At 38.2% G+C, this 18578-nt stretch overlaps 1 protein-coding gene across 1 annotated transcript in view; it reads right to left on the reverse strand.

Annotated features, from left to right (window-relative positions):
- Positions 1-18578, reverse strand: part of ANKFN1 (ankyrin repeat and fibronectin type III domain containing 1) — a 60170-nt gene that overhangs the window by 39241 nt on the left and 2351 nt on the right. Inside the window, exons 2-4 of the mRNA XM_053960490.1 lie at positions 13413-13623; positions 8400-8594; positions 6258-6371 (exon numbers count right to left, since the gene is read on the reverse strand). Of these exons, the coding sequence (XP_053816465.1) occupies positions 6258-6371; positions 8400-8594; positions 13413-13623 (520 nt within the window). The remainder of the gene's footprint in view (positions 1-6257; positions 6372-8399; positions 8595-13412; positions 13624-18578) is intronic.

The raw sequence follows: 18578 nt of genomic DNA on the forward strand, positions 1-18578 counted from the left end.
TGGTCCAAGAAAGTCCATGATGGGCCAGAGAAGACTTAAGATGAGGCTGTGAGCAGGGAAATTTTGCCATAAACCCTTTGAAGACACTCTGGTTTTGTCTAAGTCTTCAGTGAGTCTTCATTCCCAAATCCATTAATCAAAATAGCTGCTAAATCATGGACCTCCTTCAAGACAGAAGCTGAAGGTCTTGAGTCCCACTCCTGCCACTGACTACAAGGAATTCACCTCTTCTGTGCCATACCTATGAAATGGCTGTAACAGCCACATACAAACAATTAAAAAAACCCCCAAAACTCAATAATTTTGGTAAGTCAAAGCAAATGTAAAAGGCAAAGCAGTGTCTAAAATTCAACAACATCATGATACGAGCCTTTTTCCTCAGAAATGAAGGCAGACAAAAGTAGAGACTGTATGTCTGGGTTTTCTCATAGCTATTCATCCTGAGCTGCTATTCAAAATCCTTATAAAACACAAAGCAGGAGGAAAGAATGATTCAGCTGAGTAACCGGTGTTTGATTAGCTACATTAGTTAATTACACCATCACTTAATTCGTGATTCATGTTCAAAGGTGATTTTAAATACATAACAAACTTAAATAATAGAAGGTCTTAAATTTTATGTTAAGTCCAGCACATACTACAGACATTGACAGGAGCTAGAAATAGAAAGGTTTGTTTTAACTTTTATACATTTCTGTACTGGCTAGGAATAAAAATAGAAGTCAAATTGCACAGTCCTGTTAGCTACCAAAATGTAATGTGCAAATAAAGTGCCCGGGAGACCTAATAAAATGCCATAAATGAACTACTGTAAAAAATATCAGACCACACCTATTCAGCAGGATAAATTCAAATGTCTTACAAAGAAAAGTATTCTCTTTTCTTTTTATGGAGCAAGAACTGTTTTGAAAAAAGAGAGAATGAATTTCAGAATATGCAAAGAAACTTTGAATAATAAGTGGAAAGGGTTCAAGACCAAGTGCTGAATGCTGCTCAATTCCACTATGGACTGGACCAGAATCAAGCAGTGACACAGCATCTACTTTAGAGACACAGAGGTATTATTATTAAAGCACTTTGTTTTCATAAGACTCGTTTCCACAAGCATTAATTTCCATAACCAGGGTTCTTCTAGAAGTCAAAGAAAGCACAGGCTTGCTGCCTTCCACTCTGACACTGCTATATGATCTGATATTTGCCACCAAACTGGAGAAAGATATATAGAGATATGGATATAGAGATATAGAGATATAGCAATGTATCTGCATATTTAGGTCTTTGAGGATCACTGCAGGGAGCCTGCTATGGAACAAATCCAAACTTGGTCAAACATAGAAGGCCAACTTTTGATAAACATATCAAGTACATAATTAAAAAATGTGGTATCTGCTCTTTGTATGTGTTCATGGGGACAAGCAGAAGCCCACACAAAAAGATGAGATTATTTGGTTGTGAAAGGATTACCCCCAAGAATAAAACATGCAGAATCACACAAAATTTATAGATCACTCCTGTGAAGTCTTGGAGGTTTTTCACACTGAAATCTTTAATGTAAATTTTCCACTGACTTGGTGAGAAGCCAGCTGAGAATCCCAGATCCAGGTTTCTTTTGAGCTCCAGGGCAGGTCTCAAACAGGCCCAGGCTCCTCATTCCTCAGCACAGGTGCTGACCCTGAGTGCAAAGGCAGGTCCCACCATCCTTTACAGAGACTCCCAGTGACAACAGTAAATTGTACTGCTCTGTTCTGGACTGGAACTGACCCTTTTCATGAAGCTGTGTGACAGCCACATCCTGGGGCTACTGCATATCCAGCCAGGACTGAAACAGGGACTCAAAGAAAATTAAAATTATTCTCATAAAAAAAAAAAAAATCTGAAATGGACCATAAAGTGCTTTGGAAGAAAGGAGGCAGGGAATGACCTTTTCTCAAAATTTAAGCAAAACATAACTTCTTCTCTCCTGATCTAAGCCAACCTGTTTTGTTTTGTTTTGTGTTATGAAGAGCTACACTGACTGAAAATAAAAATCTTCAGCCAAAAGAAATCCTGGAAGGCAGCTGGGAAGTTCTAACAAACATGAAATACTCTGCCAAAAGACCAAACTAAACAAAAAGGTAACAAGGGCTGAAGTGGCCCAGACAGCTCAGCATCACAATCTGGAAAATAACTTGGCATCCACAGCTACAACCAAACAGAGAAGATTAGCTTTGTTTGCTACATCAAACATGTCTTTCTTCCTCTCTCTTCAAACATAAATAGTTCCAGGCTCTAAAATAAATTAGCTCAACTTGGGTTATACAAGCTGTTTCATTTTTTTTCTTCAAAAGAGAATATAGATGTTTGTTTAAAAATTGTAAATAAAATATAAACAGAGATTTTTCATTGCATGGTGATCCTTTCCAGTAGGTAGTGATCAGCACTATGTCCATTTTCCTTCCTTATTCTATACTTTGATATCACAGCATTATTATGACTACTTCTCATGGGAAATGGATGAAAAAAATCATGCAGTAAGAGGAGGTTTATCTGTACTTATTCACTGTAAAAGCAAAATAATAATCAGGTTTAAAATCGACAGAAAATAAATGCGACAAAATTACCTAACATGACTTTTAATTTTTTTCTTTGAAAAAAACGCTGCTTTCTTTATGTGTATGTGTTGTGTGGAACATGTGAACCCAAAAAAAGCTGCTTAGTAAAAGACAGCAGTTCTTAAAGCCCAGCAAGCACTTGCTGCTCGTCTCCAGTGGAATGTTCTTGGGGGCTGAGTGCTGTCTGTCTGGATTATGCTGCTGTGGAGTGTTTTTCATTGAGATGGTTGCAGTGGTGCAGCTCTGGGATAACAAAACATCCTGCAGTACCAGTGTGGTGGTGTAAAGAGAAAGCTCTTCCTGGCTTCAAACTGTGGCAAGTTTTTTTGTATGTTAACGTGGAACGTTTTGATTGTGTTTCCAAAGATGTAAAACTAAAGCAGGTCCTAAGTACTTCCATGGTGGGATGTGAAGTTTGGCTCTAGGGCACAATTAGCCAAGGGCAGGGTTTTTTCCTCAGTATTACAGTGATGCTTCACATCCTTCCTAAAACTGGCTGGGGTGAGGTGTCTCTGGCTTGGAGTCTTTCTCCAGCATGGAGCAGATTATTACTTTTATTATTGATTTATGCCATGCCTGTCTGCTTCCAGCCTCAAAACACTTTACTAAGTTACAATATACTCAGGAATCATTTCTCGTCAGCCACCACCACGCTGCAGCCTTCTCCAGAGGGAAACTGAAGGGAGCCATTAGGATGGTGCCTGCAACATTAAACAACAATCCAGGAGAGGAAGTAAAGAATACTCTGGCTCCTTAAAGCAATGGTTGAACAGAATGCAGTCACTGAGCTGCCATCCAGCTGGGACACCAAAGTCAATACCCATTCACCGTGTGTGGTTAAAATTAAATCTCCTAATGAAGTGAGATGGTTTTAGTGGTTAGAGAGTGAGTGCAAAGTATTATTCTCCTGTATGATTATTTCTAAGTTATACAGCTAACAAGGGAAAAGATCACACACAGGAAAACAGCGGACAGTTAGATAATGTTCCAAGCCCAGTTTCTAAAAGACATTTGGGCAAATAAAGCTTTGGGTAAAATAATATATTAAAAAAAAAAAAAAGATGACACAAGATAAATTGAATTGGCAGTTTTTCACTGTTTTTAGGGAACTAAACTAAGCTGAATTGAATTGATTTCAGTTTTTATTCCCTATAGTTCAGGTCCAGAGAAAAAAACACTATTAATTTCTGTTAATGAGCAGGTATTCCCTAAACACAGTTTCAAATGTTCCAGAATTTTAATTTGCTTAGAAAAAGAAATGGTAAAGTATTGAGGGAAAAAAAAAAAAAAAAACAAACACATTAGCAGCCTTTTTTTTTTTTTGTTTGTTTGTTTTTTTGTTTTGTTTTTTGTTTTTTTTTGTTTTGTGTTTTTTTTTTTTTTTTGTTTGTTTTGTTTTGTTTTGTTTTGTTCCTGAATTAGCAAAATGCTTCAATGGTTTTCTGGACAAGAGGTTTATATATCTGACTAAAAAAGATCCTCACACTTTGTTATCAAGCTCTCCTTTCAGGGCTAGTAATTGCTAGCTGGTTCTAATCATTCTTGCAAGTGATCATTTGAAAGGTTCATTTTATGACCCCACAAAGTAGCACAAAGAATCTCACTCCATATTGCAATAAACAATTCTACAACCAGTGCTTAATTAATTCCTGAAAGTCACCAAAAGGAGCTATTAATGATCTTTCTTTTTATCTAACCATAAATATACAAGTCTCCTGGGACAAAGGATTTAAAAAGAATATTCTGGCAAGACTAACTGTCAACTTGATAAAGCATAAAATGATCACAAGTGAGGGTAATTCAAAATACAAGGCAGTGCTACCTGGTCTGATCAGAAAGTTAGGTCAGGTTGGATTAAATTTCTCTGAATGCTGTGTTTATCAAAAACAGGACACCACTGACATGGTACAAACCAGGCTCAACCCAAATGAATACCCAAGAGAAAAGTACTGCAACCTTCACAAAATTATTTTTCAAAATTAGCTCTGTTTGGGAATTTGATTTCCTGTGAAAATACCAAGAATCATTATAATTAGAAGGTAGACAATGTTTCAGGGTTATTTAAAATACAACCATTACAAAGAACAGACTGATATTTTCTAGAGAATTTTGGTGTTTTAGGAGCCCAAGTATTGTTTTCACAAGTAAATCAGGCAGTGGGAAGCTCTTAAATGAAATTTAGTTCCCTGGCAACACAACCCATTGCCAAAAATTAGATTTAGGCTTCTAAAGGGCTTTGATGTTTTTGAAAATCACACTTCCTGCAGCACTGCACAGTTGACTAAGTGCAATACAGTAATTTGCCTTCTACTGAGACTATGAGGGCATTATCACTTTGATGGCCTCAGTAGTGTCTGGGAGGTTGGGTTTTTTTTTTTTTTTTCATAGAATATAAAAAATTATTTTGCTGGGCACAGCCAGTGATGAGTGGAATCTGTGACCAGAAGCAGGAGGAGGAAGGAAAGAGACAATGTACCTTTCCCAGAATAAGCTCCTGTAGTGCTTTGGGAGCTTGTGCTGATGCCAGTGGAGCCTGTGCACTGCATGTCCCACCTTTGGAAGGGCTCCCTGAGCTGCTGGACCCTCGAGGGATGGGGTCTTTCTGAATCTCTCCTCTTGAAACCATCCCTGGGACACCGCCCATAGAAACATGAAACAGATTCCCCACCACGCAGCCAGGACAGTGCTGGCTGTGAGTATGGAAATTTTAGGTTTAGGCACCTCTGAAAGGAGTTTTCAATGATTAATACAAAGAAACAAACACAGCAGGAATCATGAAGGGAGAAACTGGGGGAAATAACCAAGAGGACTTTCAGGCTCCCACTCCTTGACTCCCCTGGGCAGGACCAAGGAGGCTTCAGATCCCCAGTCCCTTGACCTGTGGGAACATTCATGCTCCCACTGGAAGATGGAGACTGTGGATTGCTATGCTTAACACTGAAGAACATACTGTTCCAAAGACTGTAGAAAACCTGAAAGTTCCTTTAAACAGGAAATTTTAAAAATTCTCATTTTTGTTTTAATCTTCAATAAAACTTGCTTTTTTTCTTAATGTAGGAATTTCCTGTGGAACAAAAATTCTGTTTTAAAACCATCTCTATTCAACAGGGCTATTCAGATGGAAGCATTTTCTTATTCATTCCACTTTGCAACTAACTGGTGCCACCCCAAATGTATCACTCTTCCAAGAATGATGTGGCAGCCCTGGAATAGCTAATTAATTGGGCTGTATGATGCCGGTGCCAGAAGTTTCAGCTTCCAGAGGCATTCCTTTAAGGAATGGTGGTGTGGGTTTGGCTTTTACAAGGATACACATGGTTTCAGGAGCCCACAGGCACCAAAAGTTAGTTTGTGTTTTGTAACTGCTCATCTCAACCCAGTCATTGAGCTGATGTCTTAACCACAGTGACTCAAGCAAACTTCTTCAAAGCACTCATGGAGAAAGCTTTTGGTTAATTTCTTTTTCTTTTTGTTTTTTAATAAAAATTTTGTCCTTGGGTAATCTTTCAAGAAAATTCCACTTCTATGTCTGTTTACTGGGAAAATAATTACATTTAAACACTACTTGCATCATAATATAACCTCTTGTAGATAAATACCTTTCCCACTTAGCCCTCAAATTTTTGTACATTGTTAAGGGGAATGAAAGATGTCTAAATCCAGTACCTTTATACTTGGTCACCACAGCTGAGTTGACACTGAGGGGTTCTTGGAAGGTGACAGTGAGTGATGTGCTGCTCGTTACCATGAGACAGACATTGGTTGGCGCCTCTGGGGCTCCTGGGAGAGAAGAGAAAACATCAGCTCTTCAGCACAACAAATCCTGTTCAAACAATGTTCCTGAGTCTTCAAAGAACCCACTGAAAATCACCCTGCAATTGTGAGCTTTGGGTTGTAGGTGTTTGTGTTTTCTGCCTTTTGAGCATTTTAATTAGTGACCCTACTAACAATATCCTGCAGACACCATTTGTTTCTATCATGTTTTTTGGCTCCTTTTTGGTTAAAAATATCTTCCTGCATATATGTAACCCAATAAAACAGATCCATGCTAATTATGTCAATGAAAAGCCCCTATAAATCTCTTGGGGTGGATAAGAGGAGAGGGAAAGGACAAAACCACAAAGAGCTAATGAAACCTTGATGGTTTCACTAACAAACTCAAATTTATCAAAAACCAGAAAACATTTTTATGTTATTGGGATTCAAAAATTGCAAATTCCACAATTGTTTTGGTGTAACAGTTCCAAAATACAGTTGTCAACTGAGGTCTAACATTTTTGTTTAAAAAAAGAAAAGGAAAAAAAAAAGTTTAATTTGCAGAATATCAATCAGATCAATTCAGAAATCAAACACAAAAATATCAAGACTTACTGCTGAGATTGATTTAAAAACTCAGTATATTAACTTTCACTATTTCTGTATTTCCTGTATTTAGTATCTAAGAGAAGGAGCACTACATCTGTCTTGAAGAAATAACCTTAACATACGATAAATTTGCAAAAATTATTTGTGAGTACATTTATATAAAGATGGTTTTTAAAATGTTAATGGCAATGATTGTATTTCATCACATAGGATACAGCTAAAAAATCCATGTGTCTAGAAACAATTCAGGCCTGTTTACTCCTTCATTTGGGCCCAAATTCCATTTAATTTGGATACAGACTCACTTGTACAACTGTTTAAAGTGACTCAATTTGTGGCTGTGGTGATGAAATGGATACCAAGATTAAGATTAGTGCTTATCAAAATTAAGGTTAAATTTTCACAATGTTTATGTGCAAAATGAAATTTCACTGCTTGATCAAGTATTTAGAACAATCCCATTCCAAAGTAGTAAGTTCTTTTGAAAAATAATCAAATTACAACAGAGAAAAGGCCTATGTCTCTATCCCTCTTCCTGCCTATTCATATGTTGTTTTATAGCATCCTGTTATAAATTCTGAACATGTTAAATGAGATCCAGGAGTAAATGTGAAAAGAGACAAGCAGGGCAGAATCATTGCATCCTGAATGAAGAGTTGGGATATTGGATGTCATATTAATTTTATGCAGCATAAGGAGTCATGTGCTTGTTTCTCTCAGATATTTGGCCCTTTATTGTTCTAACACCCATTTCCTTCTCCCTCTTGGAAAGGCTATTTCACCTTTGTGCCTCGGTTTCTCCATCCCTACCTCCTCCCGCTCCTGCTCACAGCAGAGCCACAAGGATCAGCATCTTTGGAGAGGGTTATCAGCTGTAGATTCCTGCCTGGAATTTTGCGGTTTCCCTGTACTTGATGTAGTTTTTGCCTTTTTTCGTTTTATATGTTCCCTGTATTCTCCACACATATATTTGGAGCTCTGTAGCCTATTGTATTAGTAGCTAGTTTTCCCAGTACTTTTCCATATCCTTTCCTTAAGCAGAAAGATAAAACAAATTCCAGAGCTCCAAGCCCCAGGAGGTGCAGGGCCCCAGTGCTGTCTTGGTTCTTCCTGGGAACCAAGGTTGAGAACAACTCCTTGAGATCCATTTCATGGATAGAGCACAGCTAGTGCTGAGGGGGGCACTCCAGAGAAGGGGCTTGACCTGGGTGGGGGGGGGGAAATCTCATCACCACTTATCCTCCTAATTGGTGCTTTTTATGCATTATGCTAATTTTCTAAAATCTATAAAAATATACTCATCCCTGCAGGGTTGGTCTTTTGTGGACATCTTTCTACAGCTACCCCTGAAGGCCTTCAAATAAAGATCCTCTTTTTTATTACCTCCTTATTAAAATTACCTTGAGTTTTATTTCCAAGTTGAAAAAAATGCAACATACTCACGGGCATGCTCGTAGCCGGCCTTCATGCGCTGGTAGAGCCTGGCCCTCCACTCCCAGCCCTTGAGCTGCTTCTCCCTCTCGGCGCTCTCTGTGCCCAGCCCTTCACTCGCTGCTTGTGCTGATAATTCTGCCACTCTCTGCTGGGCCTCCTGCACCAGCGTGCTCAGGTGCACAGACCTGCTCTCCACGGTCACAACTGCCAGGAAAAGAGAGAAATAGGAAGTGCTTGGCAAAATTTTGGCCGTGCTCAGAACACATCTTAGGTTACAATGTAAGATGTACCCAAAAGTGTGTATTCTATCACCATCTTCATAAGCTGTTAAAACCAGGCGGGACAGAGTTCCTTATTTCCTTCATGACTCATCCCTGATAACTCTGAGGGATATCTTCTGTTAATGGGCCATTGAGTCTCACTGCATGGCTGATAAAATTACATCATCCCATTGGGAGATGCTCCGCTCAGGAGGAGGAACCAAGCATTCCTACCTGGATATAATCTGATCTTTGGAACACCACAGAAGCCTTTTCCGACTGGATTCTCAGAGGCCAAGACCTCCATAACTACCACTGGACCTTCAGAAGACAATGGAGCCATTCTACAGGATCACTGCTTCAACAGAACCACATTTGTCACTACAGGAGAATTGCCTGTCACATTTCATTGCTTGTCACATTGCAGTCACATTTCATCTGACTGCTACCAACACCCTGAACAACAGGGTGTCGGGTTGTGTTCTGACAGTGTTTCTGTATTATTGCATTTATTTTAATTTTCCTTAAAGATCTGGCCACTTAAATGTCATTAACAACATGAATAAATTTGCCACATTTTTCCCTCTGGTATTTCTCATATGATTAAAATTGTCTTAATTAGACTGCAATTGCATATCTGTTGTAAGTCAGAATATGAAAACCAAGCTAAAATAATAACCTCTCTCTCCAACCTCTGCTTCAGTATAGTATCATAAACTTACATTAAAAAAAGGTGATTGAACTGGTTACAAACACAATATATAAATTTCAACAAACAAGAAGACATGTGATTAGCAAAATTAAGAATTTTTTGTGCTTAAAGTCCATGGCTGGTAGAGAATGGATCTCTTTCCAGCTTTTTGTGCCACAGTTTTATCCAGAGAAATTAATTAGTCCTCTGACAGGCAGTGAGCAGCTTGCTATGTGGAGATTTTTTTCCTCCCATGCTCAGAAAAATATTCATTTGATGTTTAGCAGTTCAGGTTTTCTGTGTGAACTACTGTGAGCTACATCAAGGTAAAATTAAGATCACATAGGTTACAAACCAGAATAGGTTTTATTTTAGCCCAAGGTCCTAAACAAGCCCCTTGATTGTACAGTGAAATGTGGTGAATCAAGTCCTATTTTCAGAGTTGCTCTTAGTGTAAAATGGTTCAATCTGCAGTTTAGAAAGTAGGACTTGTAAAGAAGTTTAATTTGAAAATAAATGCAGATATTGATTTGGTTTTCAATATGCAGGAAAGAGTGCACAAGAGTAGGAATTCTGAAATCACAGAAAATCTCTTTGGTGTTTGGTGATTTTGCAGAAGAGCTCTGAGAGAGCCTTAATTTAAAGGGCCTCTTTTTACCATAATCAGTGCCCTGGCACATGTGGCTTTTCTTAGCAATAGTGAGGAACTGCTAAGTAGAGACAGGCAGGCTCTTGGTTGCCCCAAGTCTTTCTCAGGAACAGCAGGAATCTTACACAGACTGAACCCATCATTCACTTGCACAAGTCAGGAGCAGCAGACATTTCTGAAAATATCAAACTGTACCATATAAAGCACCAAGACTCTCATAGATTTTTGACGCCAAAACACCACAGGACCAAATATGTATGTGGATATGAATGTGTTATTTCTAAACTGGGATTATATGGGACAAATTAGATTGGAAAGGACCTTCTCTAGACCAATCCTCTTCAAAATAGGTTCAGCCAAGAGGTCAGACTGAGTTACTGCAGGTATTATTCAGTCTGGTCTTGAAAACTTCCCAGGATGGATGGAGATTTTTCCACTGCTTCACTGTCCTTATAGCGAAAAAGGTGTTTGTTTTATCCAGCCTGAACCTCTCATTTTAACTTTTGCCTCTGTCTCTCATAACAGTATGACAGCCAGAGTTTAGCAGAGTCTAAGAATAACCCTACTGATATGAAAAGTGGCCTGGGATCTTTACAGCCACGGGAGAGCAAAGAATTACTCAACACCTCTGACATCCAAAGGGTTGTTTTTGAAGAATGTTTGTCTCTAAGATTTTGCTTTCAGAAGCTGGCTTGAAGCCATCTTTCTTAAGTTTGATCATTCTTCATATGGACATCAGGGACATATGGCCAGGCTCTCTGGAACCTGCTGGTATCCTCAGAACTGTTGTTTACTGGGAGGCCAGAGGTGATAGGGTTTCCTGGATCCATGCCTACAATAAACATGCAACACATCTGATAGCACAACAGGACTGAGGAAGGAGATTTTATGTGCCAGAGCTTCAGGTGGTTGAGCATTGGCATTGGTTCAAGTTCTCACTAAGGATCTGGTTCTATCTGTTTAATCAAGGCTCAGATCCACATTTGTCGAGTCTCTGATGTCCAATCAGCCAGTGGGAATTTTAATCTTATTTTTATTTGGGTTCACATGAACAAGACAAACCATGAGTATGTGATGAACGATAGTAACTGAAAAGATAACACTTTGTCTTCTCCCCAACTAAATTAATACTTTAAATGCTGTACTCTCTGATCTTAGTTACTTTGTTTTTAAAAGATGTTGCGTTCCTGTTGGAGATTTATATAATCTGAGTTCCATGTGGAGATGAAGATCATAGTTTTACTTTCTATTGCTTTATCTGCTGCTGTTCCAGGCAGAAATCCAGGTGATACAGATGGAAGCTATCTGTCCTCCAGATCCTCTTTTCTACAGAGTTAGGTTAGAGGCTATAATGAGATTTCAGCTGGATCACTACAGCTAATATATACAGTGAAAGAGTAGAGGTTTTCTGTGAAGGAAGCTTTTTGTTTGCACTTGGAACGAGGAATTCCTCTATTTCACCTTCCCCCAGCTCTGTGCATCTGTCTTGTACACTTCTAATCACATTAAGAGATGCTGTGTCCAGTCCCAAGATTGGGTGAGTCAGGATTTTACCCTCCAATTCAGCCTGCAGAAGTCTTGCTCAATTGCCCACCACAGAGGAATGAAAATGCTCCTGCTGGGTGCTGGATCATGTTCCTGCAGTCCTGAGATGATACAAACAGGATTTAATTTGAACAGGGTTGGTTGAGTACGAAAAGCAGAGCAGAAAGTCTGGACAAAATAGAAGGTGACTGCCATCAGTTCCACAAGAGTGAAGCCATGCACAAAGATGCTGTGATCCTTTGTTCTGAGGGCTGAAAATAACTTTTTGCATTTCACCCTCAAACAGCCACTGCAAACCCTTCAGGTAAGAAACCCAAACAAAATGACTGCTTTTTACTGGGAATGTTTCCTCCATTATTTCAATCAGAAAAACTAAAAGTCAAGATAAGTGAAGTGGAAATTTGGTGGGTATATTTTGAAATGGAAATTAGGTGGTTATATATTCATATTCTCTGTGTTCATAGGCATGTTTGCATTAATTACAGGAAATGAATACTAATTTATGATTGCCCCTGCTCGCCATCAGACTGCATTTATTTACAGATGAGGTCAATGAAAAATTAGTTTAGTCTTTTTTACTGCTGTTTAGAACACTCACGACTGTGTTTTCCTCTAGATTTGTCATGGTTAATGAATGTTGCTTCAGCAGTCAATCATGTACTCTAAATGCTGTCACACTTTTTTTTAAAGCCTCACTCATGAACCATGACAGAAAAATAAACAAATAAATATAAAACTAAAAAACTCTTTTCACTGAGCAGCTACACTATGCAAAAATCTCCAGGGAAGGTTAAAGGAGGCCAGAATAAATGATAATATAAGTGCTGTGGATATAGAAAAGCAATAAAGGTGTACCAACACTGAGGGTCTGGCAAAAAAACTCAACATGCACATGCACACACACTCTCCAGTGAAAAAACTGGCAATGTTAGTAGCCTCAAGGTGCAATTTCCTGGAGCAGTGAGATTGACATGCCAGCACTAAATGTTGTTAATTTAACTAACTTCAAATTAATGGCAGAGTCTGCAGTGGCCGAACCCCTCAAACACAGTCTCATTATAGCCTTGCTGGGAATGTCCTAAATATAGGCATTGACAGTTTAAAACAAATTCTCTTACATCGGGGTATTTTTAGACCCATGTAAGGCGTCAGAGTTTGTGTCATGGTATATGGTTGATTAATTGGGTTGGTAAGTCACCCTCCAACCCACAAACTGGGCATAAAAAGGCCCATGAAGGAATACAAAGAAGTTTTATAACTACAATATGTAGTTATAAGCAATATTGGTATTCCAGTAAAGTGAGAAGGTCTGTTTTGTGTTTCGGTTTTCTCTGGTTCTGTAGAACTTTGAAATTCTCATTTAAGTGGGATTTTAGGCCATTTGAAGACCAGTAGTGAGGGGTCTTTGGGGAATGGAAGTGATAGATTTCAATACAACTGGCCTCCTGAAGGAAGCATAGCCAAAATCAAAAGGATAATCAAAATAAAACAAAGTCTAGACAACCCATCATCCTTTGATTTTTGATGACAAACTCTACATTTCAGACCATGATCTTTGAATCACTGAGTTCCTGTTGCCATATTTTTAAAGATTTTTTTCTCAAAATTGCTATTAACCCAGCTGCCCCAGTGTTAATCACATTAGAAGCTCAACCTGATTGATTAGTTGGTGCATCTGAGAAAGAGAAAAAAAAAATCTACTGAGCACATATTCAATGAGCAGATATTGCTGCAAATATCCTCCAGCATTCTTGTTTTAATCATCCTTATGCTAAAACCAGGCAATTTTTGTGTGTCATATAATTGATTTTCACTAACAACAGCAGAACTGATTTCATACAAGCAATTATCTAAGTCAATTTGTGCTCTTTACTTACAGTGTGGGCTTTCCTTTGCCCCAACGTGCAGAAGGGTCCTGGCAATGGGGACGTTGTTTGTCAGAATGGCAATATCCAAAGGAGTGAGTCCCTCACTGTTTGGTGTGTTCAGGTCCAGTTCCTCCAGGGTGTATTGATAAAGAAGAATCTGAACAGCATCCAGGTCCTGCTGCTCTACGGCCTCAAACATAGCTTCATTGCACTGGAAATTCTGTGTGTCAATAAAGACAGAAATTCAGTAAAACTTTTCATATGTTAGTGCTTTAAAAATAGAGAAAATCTGTGTTTTGTGAGATTGCTCCTCAAAATAAAATATTGCTCCTCCAGCCCCAACTTAGGCTCAGCTTGAAGCATGGCAAATGTTTGCAGCAGAACTGAGCTTGGTCTACCCCTGGAGTGCTTGAAATTGCTTCAGGTCTGTGGGAAGATTCAAGTGAGATTCAAACCCATATGAAACAAACACATTCTTATTTAGACATCTGTCCTGTAATCAAACTATATGAGCAACATTATATTTGCAGCATGAAACTGGATGATACACTACAATTTTGGCAGAGCCTTGGACTGCAGAGTTTTTCAAACTCAAAATTTCAAGCAGAAAACTACAATCAGGTGATGAAAATCCAAATCAAACAAGCAGTTCTGCAGAAAAACCTTCCCAGTTCCAGTGTGACCCGGTGTGTTCATTCTACCATCTCAGTTATTTCTAGGTGCCTGTATTATTGCATTTAAGTTGTAAGTACAAGAAACTTTGAAATTTGTAGGCCTTAAAAACAGAAGTAGAAATGGAACTGAAAAAATGTGTTCAGTGCGCATGTCTGAGCAGCAGAGAGCACAAGCAGCCAAACATGAGAACTTCCACGGCACTAACTCTCAGGCAGGGAGAACCACTGAACCTTTTCCTTACCAATGTCAAGGAGATAAAAGAATGGCACAATACAAAGGCCCCTGTTGTTTCCTAATTGAGCTGGGGAGAAGCAGGTGCAGGAGAGTAGCAGGGCCTGCAGGTTTCTTTTATGAGAACATCCTTCTGGAGCCTGCAGTAATGACAAGTTATTTGCCAAGATTCTTTAAATTCTCTCCCAGGGTCCCATTGCCGCAATTACCTGATAGGGTTTTTCCCTCTTTGGAATGAATTAGCAGGAGCAAGAGGCCCAGCAAGGCAAGGAGGGCTCAGAGCACAGATTCAGATACACAGTGTAAACCAGCTCCCTGTGTCCCAAAACCACTGAGAAAATTCTCATCACAGAATACACTCTTTATTCAATTGAACTGAAACCATCTTCTACTGTGATTAGAAGTTAACACTTCAACCACACTAAAACTTCATTTTCTTTTTTAAATATCAATTTGTAGCAAGCACATTTTGACATCTACAACATCAATTTATCAATAGTTTTATTGGGCATACCTGTGTCCAAGTTTGCTCTCAGTGAAACAACACTGACCTGCTGGAACATCTCTCTGTCTCCTTGTAAAACACATGGACTAAGGGTTTCCAAGCAGTTCTGGAAACTGCAGTCCCCAGCTCCACCTTGGAATTTAATCAGTTCTACAGGGGCTTTTTTTCAGTGTGCTTGAAGTTAAAAGTGTCTTCCGAAATTTTCAGGCCTGACAGGGATCTTCTGGTCTACTTTTTGCATGTGAAATATTTGTACCACACTAAGAAATAGCAAAGGTGATGTTTGCTGAAAGTTTTACTACAGACCCCATCTGTGCTGAATATTGGGGGTCAGAACAGGAGGACAAGCATGCAGAAGGTGCCCAAACTGCCAATGTAAAGAAATGAGATACTTATGTTAAGATGATATTTTAAGGGTGAGATGAGCTATGCAACAATAAAGCAAATCTGGGACAGTAGTGCTGCCTTGGGAATCACCTTGTAGATACTGAAGTACAGAACAGCTCATGCTGGAGAATTACTTTTTTTCTGGAGGTTTCCATGCAGAATAAAAGATACAACTTAAACATCACTGCTGATCATGGGGTTCTGTCACATTGTTAGGGTTTAGACTTTTCTCCAGATGATAAGATTCAGGTTTAATTTTATAATCAAATACTTAGGCCACACTCTGGGGTTGGTATAAGATAAAAATCTCAGAAAAAGCTCTATTCGCCATTCTTTTTTTAACCCCTCTGTTCAAGACAAAAATGGTTTGTATGGACATACCCTGTCATTAGGCAGAGTGCATGTCTAGAAAATTTTAGAAAAGAAGACAGCACATATTTCTCTTGTTATAAGGGAAAACTTTAAAAATGTCAGAAATTTTTACTGCAATGCAGGAATACTTCTTATCATTCCAGTAGCTCCACACACCTGCTGTCTTGCTTATGTAACACCTTTATAGTCTTGATATCAGAGACCTTATACTTTTTCTGGTGTTTTGCCTGTACCCTGAAAGGATGAAGTGGTCTTGCTAGAAATTAAAATAATTTAAAGTAATTATAATCACAAAATATTTTAATTATTGATATGATTCTAATACTTCTGTATGTCTTCAGCTCCACTCAACAGTGATATTGATTTAACAGCTGTATGTCACTGTATTGTGCACTCAAAATTAGCATACAGAGAGCACTGATGTTTGAAGTACAACAGTGGAAAAAGAAGCTTGCTCTTCACTCCATGGGACTTCATTATTATGATGCAGAATTGTGAACTGATAGTCTTTTTATCATGGAAGTTATTAGAAATTTAAAATCAGAAAATCACAGAATGATTTGGGCTGGGAGGGACCTTAAATATCTACTTGTGCCAACAACCTGCCTCAGACAGGGACACCTGCCACTAGAAACACATTCACCAACTCTTCTACATCAGCATTCTAAACAGCATTGATTTAATCACTGTTAAAGTCCATTTCAAATTCTTTTTCTACTCTTATTGGAACTTTTTCTACAGTGTTGTTTATGGGAGTACAGGATAATTATGCTTCAGAATCATCTGCATTTTGATCTAATCAGAAAACAAGCAAAAGATAATTATTCTTGTAACTGATCACAGCTATGAAAATCTACTTATTTAATAGTGAATTAATCAAGAACATATTACAAAGAGAATTGGTTGAGAAACGGAATGACTGCATTGGTCTGCATTTCTTTTTAAGTTCATTTTTGGAAACAGTCTAGGGGCAGAACAAAAAGGTAAAGCTGATAATATTACAGAGTGAAAGGCTGTGGTGCTCACTCAGGACAGGAAGGTAGTTATTTCTCTCTTCACATTCTCCCTTCTGTGGCACTGCATACACACATGGTTTTCCTTTTTTTAAAAACAGAATAAGTAATTATCTTTTAATTGGCTTTACATATGTGCACAAAAGTTAAATGAGTTAGCGTTTGTAGAGTGCTACCCTAAGTGCTTCATATTATTATTTGGCTTTAATTCCAATTTTGTGAGAAACTCGGGAAATCTTGTACTACATCTGAGAAATTTCTTCCATTATATAAACCAAAAATTCGCTATTACATGATAATAAAAGAGAGATGACCTACTTCACTATTATAGCTGAAATTAACCCAAATTACGGCTGACAAAAGCATTTTGTCTTTTTTAAATACACACACACACTCACGCATCACTTAACAGATTTTACCTACCTGTCAAATTGCTGTAGGATTATTTTTAAAGTTTTGATTTAAACTGGGGATTTTTGATTTAGTTATTGTGATTTAGACCTGCTGCTGTGCCTTTGAAAACACATATTCAGACTTCTGCTTGACAAATGAAATACCTGAAGTATTTGTGAAATTTTGACCCTAAGTAAGTTGCTGAGCAGAATCTAAGCATATGTTTAAGTTAAATTTATCATAAACTCTGTTGCCAACTGACCTGGTGGCAAGAATGTCTCACCAAAAGGGAAAAAATAAAAGTAAATTTCTATTTCTTCATTTCATTAGAAATCTGATTGAAAAAACTGCACTTATTTAAATGAGAAACAGAGCATGACTATTATAAGCTACTTCATCCAATCCAAACAATTGGAAATACCGGGTTTTCCAAACGAGCAATTCAGACACAAAATAGGCTGAAATACATTGGCAAGTCTTGTAACTTCAAAGAGTGCAAAATCATGGCAGCTGTGATGTGGCCTTCCTAACTGGTCATGTGTGCATCCCTCATCCATAGAAGAGCACATCAAACTCTGCTAGACAGTCAAAAAACATCCTGGAGAGGCAGCAAGTTATCTAGTACATCTTCACCCATGCTAGTGAACTGCCCCATTTGGAAATTTGCATCCAGCCCAGCTCTCCAAGTCCAGAAAAACATTCTACACACCTGACCAACTTTTCCCCAGCCATTTGCTTTCACACAGAAAACAGAAATATATTTGAAAATTATATAGTTTGCTGCAAAAAGCTTATCACATTCCATGTAGAAGACTCTCTAGTATTGCAGCATGTTTCAGACATCTGCAGCCTCAGGATAAGAAATCCAAACAGGTATAAGGAGTAATATTTTTACCCCCCAGTGCTCTATTTTAATCCAGCTAGTATTGTCACAAATACCAACAAGAGCCATCATTTACCTTTACTAGATAACTTTCTTCTGCTCTGTAAGGACAAAAGCATTAAATTCAAAGAAAAAATCACATTTAAAAGTGATTGGGTGAAGTTTAGGAGCAGTTTTTACATTGCTTTTTCCTTGACTCAATCCTGCAGCCTCTAATTATTAGCTGGACAGATGTGCTATGTGATTAATTTATTTAGGTGTTACTGTGATGCACAAATGTATATACTGAAAAGAACCACAGTATTGCTTTGCAGTAAGTAATAACCATGTTCCAGTAAGTGATTCAGTGCCAGAGTGTTTAGAAATGCAATCTTATGTAGCTTAATTAAAATGAAGTGCCCCTTTCAAGCTATTTGCTCTAAGTTTGACTGAAAAAGTCCACTATGTACTACTGGAGTTGGAAAAAGTGGTAAAGTAGTTTCTGCAAAGACTTGTTTTGATAAACATGAGTTCAAGAATAAAGCTATTTTGGGACATTGCTATGTCTGCAGCAAGACAACAATTTACTGAATGGAAAGTGTTGCACAGCAAGAGAGAGTGGAAAAAAAACTCTTCACAAGCCAAAGCTGAAAGAAAACAAATTCTAACAAATGTTGTTCACTTGTCTGGAGACATGATTTTACTCCTTGACTTAGCTCAGTGGCACAGAAACTCAA

The sequence above is a fragment of the Vidua chalybeata genome, chromosome 19 (assembly GCF_026979565.1).
Source record: "Vidua chalybeata isolate OUT-0048 chromosome 19, bVidCha1 merged haplotype, whole genome shotgun sequence".
Taxonomy (NCBI): Eukaryota; Metazoa; Chordata; class Aves; order Passeriformes; family Viduidae; genus Vidua; species Vidua chalybeata.